At 39.2% G+C, this 14,933-nt stretch overlaps 1 protein-coding gene across 5 annotated transcripts in view; it reads right to left on the bottom strand.

Annotated features, from left to right (window-relative positions):
* Positions 1–984: 984 nt before the first annotated feature.
* The window catches only part of LOC128030791 (uncharacterized), a 77,070-nt gene continuing 63,121 nt past the window's right edge, over positions 985–14,933 (bottom strand). For 4 of the 5 annotated variants that reach the window (XM_052618761.1, XM_052618763.1, XM_052618760.1 and 1 more), the window contains exons 2-12: positions 10,901–14,044; positions 7,976–8,974; positions 7,217–7,336; positions 7,054–7,130; positions 6,872–6,889; positions 6,444–6,618; positions 5,994–6,099; positions 5,835–5,881; positions 3,885–4,638; positions 3,625–3,789; positions 985–2,879 (exon numbers count right to left, since the gene is read on the bottom strand). In XM_052618761.1, coding sequence (XP_052474721.1) covers positions 2,714–2,879; positions 3,625–3,789; positions 3,885–4,638; positions 5,835–5,881; positions 5,994–6,099; positions 6,444–6,618; positions 6,872–6,889; positions 7,054–7,130; positions 7,217–7,336; positions 7,976–8,974; positions 10,901–13,952 — 5,679 coding nt within the window. In that variant the 5' untranslated portion in view covers positions 13,953–14,044 and the 3' untranslated portion in view covers positions 985–2,713. The remainder of the gene's footprint in view (positions 2,880–3,624; positions 3,790–3,884; positions 4,639–5,834; positions 5,882–5,993; positions 6,100–6,443; positions 6,619–6,871; positions 6,890–7,053; positions 7,131–7,216; positions 7,337–7,975; positions 8,975–10,900; positions 14,045–14,933) is intronic. The other variant, XM_052618764.1, reaches the window with a different exon arrangement.

The raw sequence follows: 14,933 nt of genomic DNA, 5'->3' as shown, positions 1-14,933 counted from the left end.
ACCAACAGGGTAATAGGACAAGATACATTAAGACAATGTGATTTAAGATTCATTTTCTGTTTCTTTCTTTCTTTCTTTCTTTGTTCTAAGTTTCATATTAATCAACATTAAAAGTAATTAATTAGGGAATGTGTAAAAATAGTCAATGAAATGACAGCAAGCTAAACTTTTCTTTCTTCTTTATATATATAACAATAAATATTCTTTATATACATATATAGATATTCTTTATATATATATATATATATATATATATATATATATATATATATATAGATAAAATGATAAAAAAATACTTTCTACATGTATTGCGTAGAAAGCACACACACACACACACACATATAAAAAGGAATCGTTCACCCAAAATTTAAGATTTGCTGAAACTCACCCTTGTTGTTCCAAACCTGCATGAGTTTCTTTCTTCTGCTGAACATAAAAGTATTTATTTGAAGATGCATCAACCTGATTATAAAGTCACCTTTATTCTTTCAACTTTATATAGTAAAAATTCATAAAATGTATGGATTATTATTTTTTTGTGTGATATTAGAAATGATGTAAAATTTTAGACTATAATTCTCTATAATAATTTTACACATGTTTCTGTATGTGCCACAAGAGTGTTATAAATTGGTATTGAGAAATATTGGGAAAATTTACATTGTGGATTCCATTGACGTGGATTGGCTCTAGAAATCATGATGTGGGATCAAAATATATAATAATGGAAATGTGATCCATCTCTATTAATCACAAACTTGCATAAGGTAAGATTGCTATATCCCAAAGTGTGTCTATATATATATATACATTTTAAAGTAGCTTGTTCTGTTGGTGACCTCACATTAAAATGATCACATCAGCCTTATCTGTGCAAAAGTTGTCTCTTTGGAGCTTCTGTCAGTGTAGTGACATCTTAATGTGATCTGTGGTATTGCAGCCAACATTAATAAACAATGTACATTTGTGGCCACCACAACATAGTTTCTTTTAATATTTTATTGGGTATATTTACAAACACCAACATGCATAGAGCTGATTCACAGGGAATTACAGAACTCGAGAGTTGGTACAGTACATAATATGCTTTAAGTGTGCTACCAGCGATAGGCAATACTACAGAGCTATGCAACTCATTACCACACAAAGAGATAGATAGAGAGATAGACAAGAGGAACAGATAAAAAACAGAGCGATATAATGGTATATTAACCACAAACAATAAGTACACTCAATTTATAATGTGACATAGCAGGCTCTTTCTCCAGAACATACTAATTTAATTGAAATGTCACAATTATAAACGAACTGAAATAATAAATAATGATAATAATAATAATTTAAAAAAGTCATGCATAATTGCAGTTTGCCCTGTGAGGAAAGACTATAACACTATATATGTTTTTTTTTCTTCTTCCAAACCCCTGCTGCTTGCTTCTCGAACCATATTTTATTATATTTTCTTTGTTTTTAAAACAGCGACATTAAAGCTCAAGCCAATAACAAAGCTGACTTCTCAAAGACTCATCTATCATATTGTGTTTTCTCCTAAACTATATCCTAAAAACTATACCAGCTGTCCCTTTACATACTCATACAAACATTGATCCTATACATTCATTTTCAGTTCAATTTTCAAGATTCGTATATCTATGTATCAGTGTGAACTGGTTACTGCTACTGTAGCCCACTGGTTTCTTGCTATTGGTTGGGATAATCCAGAATGCATATCATTACGTGGTTTGATGGGCAAAGCTGTGCTCCATGCAGACTTGCACACTAACGTGACAAGATTAATCTTTCATTTGTCTGAATATATTTTTGATTAGCAGTGCCAAGTCAGAGGCATGTCAGAAATTCATACTACACATGAGCATTCAACTGTGAGAAACACAGAGGGCCATTTAATGAACAAGAATAAGCAAGCTCTATTTCAAACCACAACAGCCACTAAAATCCCGACCTATTCCTTCAGCATGAAGCATTTGTAGTTTAAGCGAATGTATCACAAATAAGTTGTATTGATGATTACCTGACATTTGCTACACACATTCATTCACATCCATGCAGGTTTAGTAGGTAAACCCCTGATTCAAAGCCTTATACCGATGCAGAATATCCATTCAAACGAAAATCATGAATGCTGTCAATCATATACGGTTTTCCCAGCAACAAGCCTCATAAACAGTACAGTACAGAGTATGCATAGTCACTATCAAGCCAAGTATCTCACCACAGTAGCCATCACACTGTAAGAAACAGAAAAGAATCATCTACACACTACCACTCTACTGTATTATATTTGACTGTTACCATTGAGAGTTACAATAATAACAACAAGAGAATAATAATGTCGGTCTTCAAACGAAATGTTCCTGGAAAATGACATAATAAAAGGGTGTATAGGACATTTTTTGTCATGACTGTTAAACTTGATTCTTATTCATTACTCATTTCTATTTCTTGTTTATCTGTCTATCTATCTTTGTGAAATATATATATATAATTAATATATATATTTATTATTTATAGAGTAATTATGTTTCCAATATATCACAAAAAATATTCCAGACGTCACAAACCAGGCAACGAGGGTCAGAGATAAACAGATAAACACGTAACACAGCTACTAATAACTACATCTAAATATGGTCTTTTTCCTTATACATTATCCCCTGATATTCTTTCACACAAACATACAATTAAAAAGAAGTCACATTATAAGCGAAGCATAACCAATGGGAACAAGGCCTTCCTTGTGACCTTGACGACATCGGATCCAATCGTGGTCCACGCCTCCCAACAGGACAAGCTCCTCCCCCTTCCCGAAGCTCAGCTCTGCTCCTGTGCCTGTGTGGTCACACAGAGTCCTGACCATCCTGATGAATCAGAACACAAGACTCAACACACTGCTGACAGTTAAGGCTTCCCACTCTCTCTTCTGAGACTGCTTGAGTGATATCATGATTATTCATGTATAAATATTATTACCTTTTTGGCACCACATTGTACAATGTTATATAACCTTGGCTTGTCATAAAAAGTTTAATATTTTAAGAGACCTATTGACTGGTCCAGTCTAAGATATTATGACTTTTTTTTTCTCGGGATGCTTGTTGGCTTGCATGATTTTGATTAAGTTTACAAATCTTTTTTCAAATATTATAACGCGTTAAGTGGTTTTTCTTAAAAAAAATTCTATGAAACAATAGAGATCGCCAAACTTCAAAATAAGATTTTCTTTTCTATAATTTCATTCTTTTAATTCCATTTTTTTCATTATTTTTTTCCTCAATTTGACATAGGGACAGCTGCTTTACCCAGGCATTTTCTACTTTAATCCTTAAGGAATATTTATGTATTTTATTTCAGAAATGTGTGTTTTGTAAATAAACAAACAAACAAAAGTAAGACATGTATTCAAACCACTGCATGTATGAATTAATTTTTATTAGAATTTTTTTAATTAACTTTTTTTTTCCTGAATATTAACATTGCGCCATTGACCTAAATAACCACAAGCCCATAAAAAAGAACATTATTTTTTCCAAAAAGGTCTGAACATTATTATCATAAAATGCATAAATTTAAATCTGTACATGAATAATCTAACAGAAACTTTACCTCAAGGGGTTTGGCTGATCTCTGGTTTCATTAATCTTTTCATTTTCATCTTCCTCCTTATCTTTGCTTCTCTGGGGCTCTCTCTTCTCAGGTGGAGGACCCTGGCCAAGATTAACTAAGCGGGAAAGGGCAGACACGCCTGGGGAGAGCCACTGAGATGGGCGCCTACAGTACAAAAGAGGATGAAAAGATAGGAAAAACATAAATAAATCGGACAAATCTGAAATATACTAAACTGACATTTAAAAAAACAATCAAACCTGCTTGTTGGTGGGTTGTTGGGGCTCTTAGAAGCACCAAATAGCCGTCCCAGACCCCAGGGAACAGCAGCTCCACTATCCCTCAAGGAAAGGTCATCTCTTGGTTCCTGCCTGTTTTCATCTGGACATTTCAGATTCAGTGAGAAGCCAGTCTTGCAGTCTTCTGGCGAGTTTGGACCTTTAACATCCTCTGTGGTGGTGGCCAATCCAAAGTTTTGCCCGAAACGCTCACCCAAACGCATTACTGCCCCCCAGCCTTGCTGAAGAGCCTGGCCTGCCTGCTGGGAAATGCTCCCCGCATTAAGAGGTATGGAGATGTCATTCCCTTTAAACCACGATAATGGCGGATTGGCTTCCTCCTTGCTGACGTCTGATGACAGCGAAATTGGATTGCGATAAGCTGACACATCAAGAACGTGACTCGTGAGACCTGAATTAGGATTGGTGGCTAAACCCAAACTGCCATGGTCTTGCTCTAACTCGCTTCCAAGACGTCTTCCTTGGAAAAGCCCCTTGGGTGACAAGTGGAAGCTGAACTCTTCATTTGGTGGGCTATATATCTCAGATGTGTGACTGGCTGGGGTGAGAGTAGGGGAGGAGGGGTCAAGGTGGTGATGCTGAAACAGCAGGTCGAGGTTAAAGGTCAGAAGAGAGAGAGGCTGCAGTAGGAGGAGAAGCTCCTCAAAAAGAGACTGGCAAGAAGTTAGTGACAGACGCATGAAGGAAGTAGGCCGGTAATATGTCTCCAACACATCTGCAGGAGTGAAGAAAATAAAAAGACAAAGGTTTTACTTAACAGGTAAATGAAGAGTCTTCTTGTTTTTTAGAGCCTATTTTGTTTGATGTTAAAAACGACTTGTGTTCAAAGGATTTAATGTCTGTTACGTGTTTATGCGTTCAGATTTCATTTGTTACTATTCAAATTAAAATCAAAAGCAGTCATGAGAAAGTTGAGTTTCATATCGCTCAATCTATGTTGTAAAATCCAGCTAAAATCCAGTTATGTAATTTAACCCATCCAAATGCACACACACAGCAGTGAGAAGTGAACACACACCCGGAGCAGTGGGCAGCTATAGATCCAGTGTCCGGAGAGCAACTGGGGTTCAGTGCCTTGCTCGAGGGCAATTTAGCCATGGGTTTTGAGGGTGGAAGAGAGCGCTGTTCATTCACTTCCCCCCAGCTACAACTCCTACCAGTACCGAGACTCAAACCGGGCGACCTTTGGGTAACTAGTCCAAGTCTCTAACCATCAGGCCACATCTGCCCTGAAGCTGGTTAAACTACAGTACAGACCAAAAGTTTGGACACACCTTCTCATTCAAAGAGTTTTCTTAATTTTCATGACTATGAAAATTGTAGAGTTACACTGAAGGCACGGAAGGCTATTTGACCAAGAAGGAGAGTGATGGGGTGCCGCGCCAGATGACCTGGCCTCCACAGTCACCGGACCTGAACCCAATCCAGATGGTTTAGGGGTGAGCTGGACCGCAGACAGAAGGCAAAAGGGCCAACAAGTGCTAAGCATCTCTCGGGGAACTCCTTCAAGACTGTTGGAAGACCATTTCAGGTGACTAGCTCTCGAAGCTCATCAAGAGAATGCCAAGAGTGTGCAAAGCAGGAATCAAAGCAAAAGGTGGCTACTTTGAAGAACCTAGAATATGACATATTTTCAGTTGTTTCACACTTTTTTGTTATGTATATAATTCCATATATAATTCCACATGTGTTAATTCATAGTTTTGATGCCTTCAGTGTAAATCTACAATTTGAATAGTCATGAAAATAAAGAAAACTCTTTGAATGAGAAGGTGTGTCCAAACTTTTGGTCTGTACTGTACTTGGTAACTGGTTGGTTGCCAGTCCAAGATGCTCCACTAGATGCCAATGTTCCAAAAACTAGCTTCTGGCAAGGACCATTGGAGAACAACAGCAAATATGAACACTTACCACTGCAGGACTGCAGATGTGAAAGCCAGTAGTCCAGGAGCTTGACACTTCATGTCAGAACAGAAGAAGAAAACAATAAATCAATGGAGAATAAAAAGAGGGACAATCAATATATTGTCAATTAAATCATCTTTTGGACTGAGTAAAGTTCTGGCTTACTTAAGAAGGCCAAACAGGAATGCGTTGAACCTGTGTCTGCACTGCCTAAGCTGAGGAAGCCCTGCTACTTTAGTCTGGAGGCTGTGCAAAGCCTGTGTGCTTGGGCCTGAAAGACCACAATAATTGACGATGTTTAAAAGATACACGTAAGTCAAAATCAAATGATTGATTATTTAAAAATGCTAGGAAAGGCAACAGAATTAATGTGCACCGTGGTGAACAAAGTATTAAAATCATGATAAAGGGACAGAAAACAGAGAAATCCAAGGAATATTTAAAGATTGGAAGTATGACAGAGATGGGTGAGTCAATACTGCAGGGATTCACGGTGCCAGAAAATAAAAACACGAAACAAGTGTGTGGATGAGAGATGGAGAGAATATATAGAATATAAAATGAGATGTTCAATGAAGGTATTTGTCTCGTATGCCAGGTCCAGATGTCTTATACCTGGTCTGGTGGAGGCCTGAACCAACCCCCAGGGTGTATTTGGCCTTCTGCCTGCAATGAGGTCACTCTGGTGGGGCTTGAGTCCATCAGAGAGCAGGCTGCGCAGGGCTGGGCAAAGGCACTGCAGTACCAGACGACCCAGAGCAGGATTTACACTGCTGTCTCCAGAAAGAGTCTGTCAACAGAAGTCAAAAAAGGGCAATGGAAGACAGGCAGACAAGAGGGGGGTGGGGAGAGACGGATAGAGAGAATACAAAAAATGTGCAAAGCAATGGAGAAAAAAATATAGGGTACAGTATATACATTTTCAAAATAAATTAGAGGTAGAAAAGAGGGAATATCAAAATAGGAGAAAGAGGTGAAAGGTGCATAATGTTAGTGTGCAAATAAGTTATTGGCAAAGCTCATGTTTATGAACTGTGAAGTACCTTATCTACTGAGTGAAACTGGAGAAAGAAAAGGGAAGTGTATGGAAGTGGCATGGAGAGAGAGAGAGGGAAAAACAGGTATGATTGACTAATTCTATTAATGTTTTTCTTTTCTGTGGGAATGTTTATATCAAACTAAAGTGGAGTTAAAATGCAAAAGTTTGAGAACAAACAAAACTGACCTTCTGCACAACAGTCCTGGACAAGTTGAACTGAGCCAAGATGGCTTCCACTGCCACACTTACTGAATTGACAAGAGCTGTGATACAAAACACAATTATTAACAAAAGCAAAATAAAAACAAATGGGGACCAACAATTTGTGAGGTATACTATACTGTTTTACTTTTCTTTTCTTGCAGGCAGGCAGAAGACAGCCCTTCAGCACTCAGTGAGGGCCTCACATCTTCTCCCATCCAGGCAACGTTCTTCTGCTCAGAGCCAGCGAATGAGAAGCTGCGAACAGCTATTAGGAGGGAAAAACAGCAGGGTGGGGTTAGAAACTCGATTAACAGAAGATAATGTATTCCAGTTGATCTTGAGCCAGTCCAGTGCAGTACATGACAGCAGCTCGTGAGGATACAAATATTAATGAATAAATTATAAAAGATATTTATTCATTTCACTCATATTTGGGTGTGAATTGACACATTTGGGTTTGTCACATGCAAAAGCAAAACATGCTGAGCAGCAGCATTAAAAAGAAACACCAATGCCTTTCAAATGAACAAAAATAAATTGTGTCATGGGTGAAAATTTAAATAAATAAAATAAAATAAAAGCATACCCATAATTTAAAAATAAATGAGAGCAATACGCATATTTATATAAAATGTAATAAATTTAATAAAAAAAAATATTTAACACTCGTAAACAAAGAAATCTTCAAAAAGTTTAAAAGAGTAATATGTAAATAAACCACTTATTATAATTTTTAAGATCATGCAACAGACAACCACATATTTCACACTGTCACAGGAAGTGCTACTATATCCACAGGATATGAATGGAGACACAGCGACAAACAGACATGGTGCTTTACAATCAAAGAAAGTGGGAAGAAGTGGAGGAAAGTGAGAGAAATGAGAATGCACTGATCTCTTACTCAAAGTGAGCGGTGGTGGAGTCTGCTGAGAGTGAAGTATGGGGACCGATGGCTCCCGCAGAGGGGCTTGAACAGGGGAAGTGTACAGATAAGGGTAGTAAAGGGGGGCGGCAAGGGCAGGAAGGGTGCGACTGCGGGGAAACAGAGGTGAACAGAGACGGGCAACATCTGTGCCTGGTACTGGAGGCCCGGACCTGTGGGGAGGTGAGATCGCTCCAACAGGGGACAGCCGTGGGGGGGCGCCTTTATGCAAAGGGCAGTTTTTGGGGTGATAAAGGTAGTAAGCAGGGAAAGATACAAGCTGCTGTGTTGTGTTTTCATTGCTGTTGTGGTCTAAAAATGGGTTGATTGGTGGTTTCGAGTCATCAGTGTTGTCCGAGTTCAAATCAAACAGTAAGTTGGTATCTTTATAACTGTTTTTGTTCACATAGCTCCGATTTTTGAGGTTTCGCATAGTTATGTAAGTTTGCATATCAATGTTTTTGTACGGCGTTATGTCGCCCTCAGTGAGAGTGTTAATGTCAGTTGGTGGTTCAGGGTCAGTGAACAGCTTCAGGCTACTTCTTGTGTATCTAGCATCACTGTAAAGTGAACCATGATTTCTGATTGAATCTACTCCGCTGTTATGTGGACAGAAGCTGTTTTTTGGGCTGTCAGGATCACGCCCACAGACAGATAAAGAGTCTAGAAGACTGTCAGCATGATTACAGCGGTGGTAAGGAGAATCCATGTTACCATTGAGATCATTCTCTTGTTTGCAGAACAAAAACGTATTGTTTTCTGGGCCCGAACAGTACAGGGAGTCAGTATAGTCATCTTTGATGCAGTCTAAAGTGGAATTTAAGAATAACGGGTTCGAAGTGTTTATGGAGCCCTCACAACGGGTCACGGCACGATCCCTGTTAGTGTCAGTGTGGTAAAACTGAGAGGCTTGGGACAGGGGAGCAGAGTGCAGGTAATAAGGTGAAGTGGAGGAGAGGGACAAGGGAGGTGAGGACACTTTCGGTTACGGGTACAGGGTGATTCATTATGAGGTTATAACAATGGAGGAGATTCAGAATTGAAAGGATGGGCAGAATGGTAAAACAGCAAACAGTGAAGAAAGAGGGAGAAAGAGAGAATGGAAAAATGTTAGTGTCATTTAGAAGAAGAGAGAATGCAATTAGATATGATGAAACAAATGATAGAGTACTGTAAAGAGTTTGTAAAGACTATTTGCTGTGTTATAATAATCATACAAATGCTAGAACACAACACAAAATTTATAGCAGAAAATAAGGTCAGAACGTAAATAAAAAGTGAAAGTCTAACTGTTTTGGTCTAAATAGGTTGATAAGACAAACAAAAACATAAATCCATAAAAAACTAATTAGTCAAGTATTCAAAATTTCCTTCTTACAACTACTAGAACACACAAACAAAACTACAATTTCCAGTATATGATGCGCAGAGCCTAATAGCACTTAAATTTTGGCAGTGTGCAAGAAAGCAGTTTCTCTTTAGGATCTCACTAGGATCCCGTTTCATCTGCAATGACAACTTTGCCTTGAAAGACAAGCTACAAGAGCTAATTGTCTTGAAAAGTAGTTCTTTTAGATCTCAAACACTGGCATTAACCTCCTGATTCATATCAGTAGATTGCATGTTGCATTTCAGTGGATTATGCAAAAAGAGTAAAAGTGTTATAAAATTGAACCATCCAATTGAATCCCGTTCAGTCAAAAAGTGTACATTTTCATCTTACAGTACAAATCTCTAGAGAATTACAATTTATACACATAAAAAGCATTCTACTTTACCTTGCCCGATATCTCCCTCTCTCATATGAAGTCAGTTTGACTCAGCACTTCCTGTTTCCCTGTTGCTGTACTGTGATTGGTGTAAAGGTCTGAGTCACACCTTTTTTACACTTAAAGGCATAAGGTCACGTTTTTGATCTAACTGACACAGCCAGAAATATGAGTGATGAAGGGTGTAAAGATTCACTAAACAGCTATTTACTATCACAAACTAAAACAGATATACAAAACTTGAAGATCTAAAAACCAAAGTTAAATTCAGGAATACCAATATCTATGAATAAAATAAGTAGTAGCCTACTTATATTGCCAAAGCACGGGTTAGCAGAGTTGCATGATGTGTTAACCTTGTAAACAAAAATTAGGCCCCCCCTTAAATGTATTTACTACTCAATTTACAGGCACATTAGAGGCCATTTATATCTGAAGTCAAAAGTGAAGTAACCTGATACAAGCAAATTTGCCTTTTCCATTTGACAGATAAAAGTGCACCAAGGAGCAGAGCAAAAGAAAAATGGCAAATTAAAAATAATGAGATGAGAGAATAACAAGCATAGGAGTATAAATTTAATAATAGGAGACAACAAGGCATGTCAGAAAAATGAAAAAAGCAAGGTGGAGGAAAGAAGGAGAGGTGTGGAGTGTGCATCATGTATGAGACAATATTTGTGATAGTAAATATAATTTTAAAGTTTTAAAATGTCAGTCCATTCTGCTTCACTTCAAAAATCAATTTAAAACTAGACTTTAAAACTACATATAGGAAGGTTGACAGTGAAAAGTATGATATATAATGTGTGCCAGCCAGGGCAAAAAAAGAGAGGACAAGAGAAAAAAAATTAGCCTGCTGATAGGATGAATAATTAAAAAGCATTGTGACATGAGAAACAGCACAGCATTAAGCCTGCTACATTCTGAAATTCCCTCCAGTCTTGCTCTGCTGATTCATCTGCCCATCTGAATTCGTGACTCTCATCTTGGCTCACCACTTTCCATGTCATCAGACTACTGTTCTTTTACTTTCTCCTTAATATTCCACTTCATTTGCTCTGTTTTATTGTGTGGATGAACTCTATAAGACAAAACAGGTCAGAGTAACAACTATATTTATGAAATGCAACTTTACCTGTTGTCCTGGTTTCCAAAGTCCATGCTCCATCTGCCAATCCCCTAACTTCCACTTTGTCTTCATCATCCATCGTCTTGGTGTCAACAGCTTTATCTCTTTCATCACAAATAGTTCTTAGGCTGCCTTCACTTACTGAACAGCCAATTTGTTGGGACACTATGGGTTCTGCTGGGCAATCTTCTTGTTTATTCAGGCGGCACATTTCCCTAAATAGGGACAATGAGGCAGGAGTGGGTGGTGGCTGAAGAAATGAGGCTTGTGCTTGGGAAGTATATTCCCAGCCATTCCCATCAATCTTTTCTCTTCTCCATTTGAGGTTGTACAGGAAATCAGGGTCTGGGGTGATAACAGTTGGATCAGGTTCTGGTTGAATATGAGCTGGTGGGTAGCTCTGTTTGCTTCTGTTGCGTAATTCTTTAAAGGTTGTGACTTTTGATCCTGAAGTTGAAGTTGGGCCTTTTTGCAATATGGCATCATTGGATGATTTTCGCATCTCAAGAGGTGGTGACTCTGTATCTGGAGTGAAGGCTATCAACCAGTCAAATCTGTCAGGGCGAGAAGCATTGGCGGGTAGAGTGCATGGCTTGAAAGGAGGAAGTTCAGGAGGGTTGGAGGCAATTGGTGGACAAGGGGGCAATGGTCTTGGAGGTGGTGGAGGAGGTGTATCTGCAATCATTGAAGTATAATCAAAACTTCCAAAGCTAACATTTGGGATGTTTGTATTGCTAAGATCAGTGCTGTAATATGAGTTGGGAGATCCAAAAACACAGCTGCAGCTATGATTACAGTGTAGACCATTTCTCTTACGTCGTCTTGCCATTTCTGTGAAGGATGTTGTCCTGTTTGCTTCCTTCTGTTCATCTTTAGAAACTCCCTTTTCACTGAGAGTATCTAATTCCTTTACAACTGTAGACCTGTCTTTACCAAATCCTTCTCTTGAACTGGAATATCCCTTATCTGGAATATCCTTACTTTCTTCCTCGTGTGTCCTGTTTAAACTGATTTCTCTAATCTGAGAGACATCAGACATAGGCTGTTGCTCATTCTCCAAGACAACATCTACACAGACACCCAACTCGGGACTAAGTTTAAGCAATTCAGCTTGGGTGAGGCCTGCTAGTGCAAGCAACTTTCGGATTTCCACATCCAGAGCATGAAAAGATGGAGGTGGTGGGAGTGATGGTGGAGGGGGAATAGCTGGAGGAGAGGACATCACAGGTGGAGGTGGCAATGGAGGAGGCCTGGACTTTGGTGGTGGAAAAGACAGAGGAGCCTTTTCTCTTTCAAGCTCAGCAAGTCTCTGAGCCTCTAGACGGGCTTTATGGCGTCTTCTTGGAGGAGGAATTGGTGGGGTGGGGGAGGTAAGAGCAGGTCTGTCTGTATTTAGGGTGAAGTAGGGCACAGGCTGTGATGGCGGTGGAGGAGGGACAGGAGGTTTCAGGAGTGGGGGTGAGGATAAGGATGAAAGCACAGGCAAGGCAGGGACAGGGATACTTGTAGCATCATCGGTGGATGAGACTGAGAAGACATGTTGTCCGCTGATGTTCTCGTAAGTGTGTGATTCTGGATGGGCACTCACATGCCTTGTTGGAGGTTTCGGGGGCCTAGGAGGAGGATCCAGTGGTGATGGAGGAAGTGAATCAGAGGCAGGGGTTTCATCAAGGTCAGAAGGAACTGTCAGATCTACCCCTGCATCAGAAAATTCCTGGGATTCACTTGATTTGTTGCTTTTATACAACTTCCATGGAATTTCAATGTTCCCCATTTCATCCAAAACTCCAGTGATATCCTCATCGTCAAAGTCTAACCCTTCCTCCTGAAGTTTCACAAGATAAGCCAACTTTACCTCTTTGTTAACCCTCTGAAGCTTCTGATGGTGATCCAATCTATCTCTGACAATCAGCTCACCATCCAGTTCCCAGCATGCCAGCCTAGCAATGCGGTAGAACAGATCCATTTTTCCTAACTCTTCTATGGAGTCTAAAAAATGTAGGAGATCCACTTTATTACATTTTCCTTCTTCTGATCCCTTGCTGTCTATGTAGTCAGAGGATGGAGTGCATGGGGCTGAGGGATAGCCTTCATCAGGAGAGCAAGGCGATCTTGCAGAAGTGTTGAGATCCAATGGTAAGACACTGGACTGAAAGGCAGGGCAGTTGGTATCCAGGGAACAAGACGATGAATAGCATTCAGTTGCCTCTTGGTCCAGTGATGACAATGAAAATGTTTCAGGGCAGTCACACTCCAGATCAGAGCAGCTGCTGATGGATGTGGATGAAGATGAGGTAGAAGATGTGAGGGAGAAGTCCAGCATGGATTCTGGACAGTTGCAGGAAGAAGGGACAAGAGTATCATCATCTTCATCATCTTCATCGTCATCATCTTCATCATCTTCACCATTACAATTGCCGTTGCCATTCTCATCAACATTAGCATTCACATTTACACTACAGTCATCGTTTTTGAGCTCACCACCCTCTTTTTCATCCACAATGCCATTTTCCTCCTCTTTCTCTTCCACTGGGATAACATTAGGTTGTATTACTTCTGGCTTACACTCATCTTCTTTGATGTCTTGTTTTGGCACTACCAATTCCTTCTGTGGCGGTGGCAGCTTCATTTGTTGCCCGATGTTTACAGTGTTATTGTTGTTGTGGTTGTGATTAAAAAGGCTGTTGATGTCCTGAGGTGAATGGCCATCACAACACAGACAAGGTAGGCTTGGCTCATTACAGTTTGGATCCACAGCTGGGACTGGGTTTGAAACAGTGTGTCCACTTTTTGGTTTTGAGATTGCTGGTATTGCGTGAGCACCATTCTTCTGTGGCCGCACCAGTTTGGACTGAACCACAGGAGCTCGTGCACCTTGACCAGGGCCCTTTAACCTGGAAGACTCAGGTGGTCCTCGAGTGCCACGACGAGGGGATGAAGATGCCATGTTCATGATTTTGTCCTCCCTCTTAGCCCCTTGGCTTGGTTTTACCTCTGTGCGCCTATTGTCAAACCTGCGGGACCGTGGGGGCACAGAGGGACGAGAGGAGGGGTGCATGGTGGGATAGTTTTTATGTCCTTATTATTATTCTGGTGTTTTTCTAAGGGGTTTGTAAACATATGAGGTCACATCTTGGATCTAGTTAGTACCTGAAATATCAAGAAAGACAGATTTTGTTTAAAACAACAAAAATCTACCACCTTGAGAAATTTTACAAAAAAATTTTAGCATCACTTGGTAAATTGAATTAAGTAGCACTTCTCTGCTGCTTCTGGACTGATACTGGACATCAATATTATTTCCAGTTTCTCAGAGCATAACAATGTATACACTATTCCCTGAATTCACAACTGAAACGTGTACCTATTATACATACCAGCTTTTAAGAAACTGCTTGCACGCTCAGTAATAATATTCAGTTGTTTTTCTAATAAATAATATATAATTTTAATAATGACTTTTATAATAATTTCAATAATGCTATATATAACAGTATTTCATTTGGGTATATGATTTCAATATTATTAAAATACTATTTGTAAGAGTAAAGAAAAAAACTGCCATATTTTTAGAGCTTGGCATCTTTATCTTCGTCTTTTAGCATTTACCCAAGCTCTGATGACCTTAGATAAGAACACATTTGTATTTACTTGGGAAATGCGTGCATTATTTAGAGAATACTCTACGTAAACATTATTTCTATACACAAGAGAGAGAACAAAATGATTATAGCCTACACATCAGCGAATCAACTAGAAATCTCTACATTCTAGTTTACAAAATCTGTGTTTTTACTCTGCGAGAGGCATGTGGAGCAGTATATAAAGCAATGACTAACGCTGTTTTTGCTCTTCATGAAGACTGTGGGCAATGCACTGCTCGCGCCCAATGTCCTTGGATACAGAGGATGTAAATCTAGGCCTAGCGCGCGTTTAGTGAATAAACTCATGATTGATATAAATACAATATTTGAACATCACGTAATATATGACGCCGTTGTCTATTATTTATCTGGTGGCTAATTTATGAAATATTTAG

This window comes from Carassius gibelio, chromosome A16 (genome assembly GCF_023724105.1).
Source record: "Carassius gibelio isolate Cgi1373 ecotype wild population from Czech Republic chromosome A16, carGib1.2-hapl.c, whole genome shotgun sequence".
Taxonomy (NCBI): domain Eukaryota; kingdom Metazoa; phylum Chordata; class Actinopteri; order Cypriniformes; family Cyprinidae; genus Carassius; species Carassius gibelio.
This window is presented reverse-complemented; position numbering and strand designations above follow the sequence as displayed.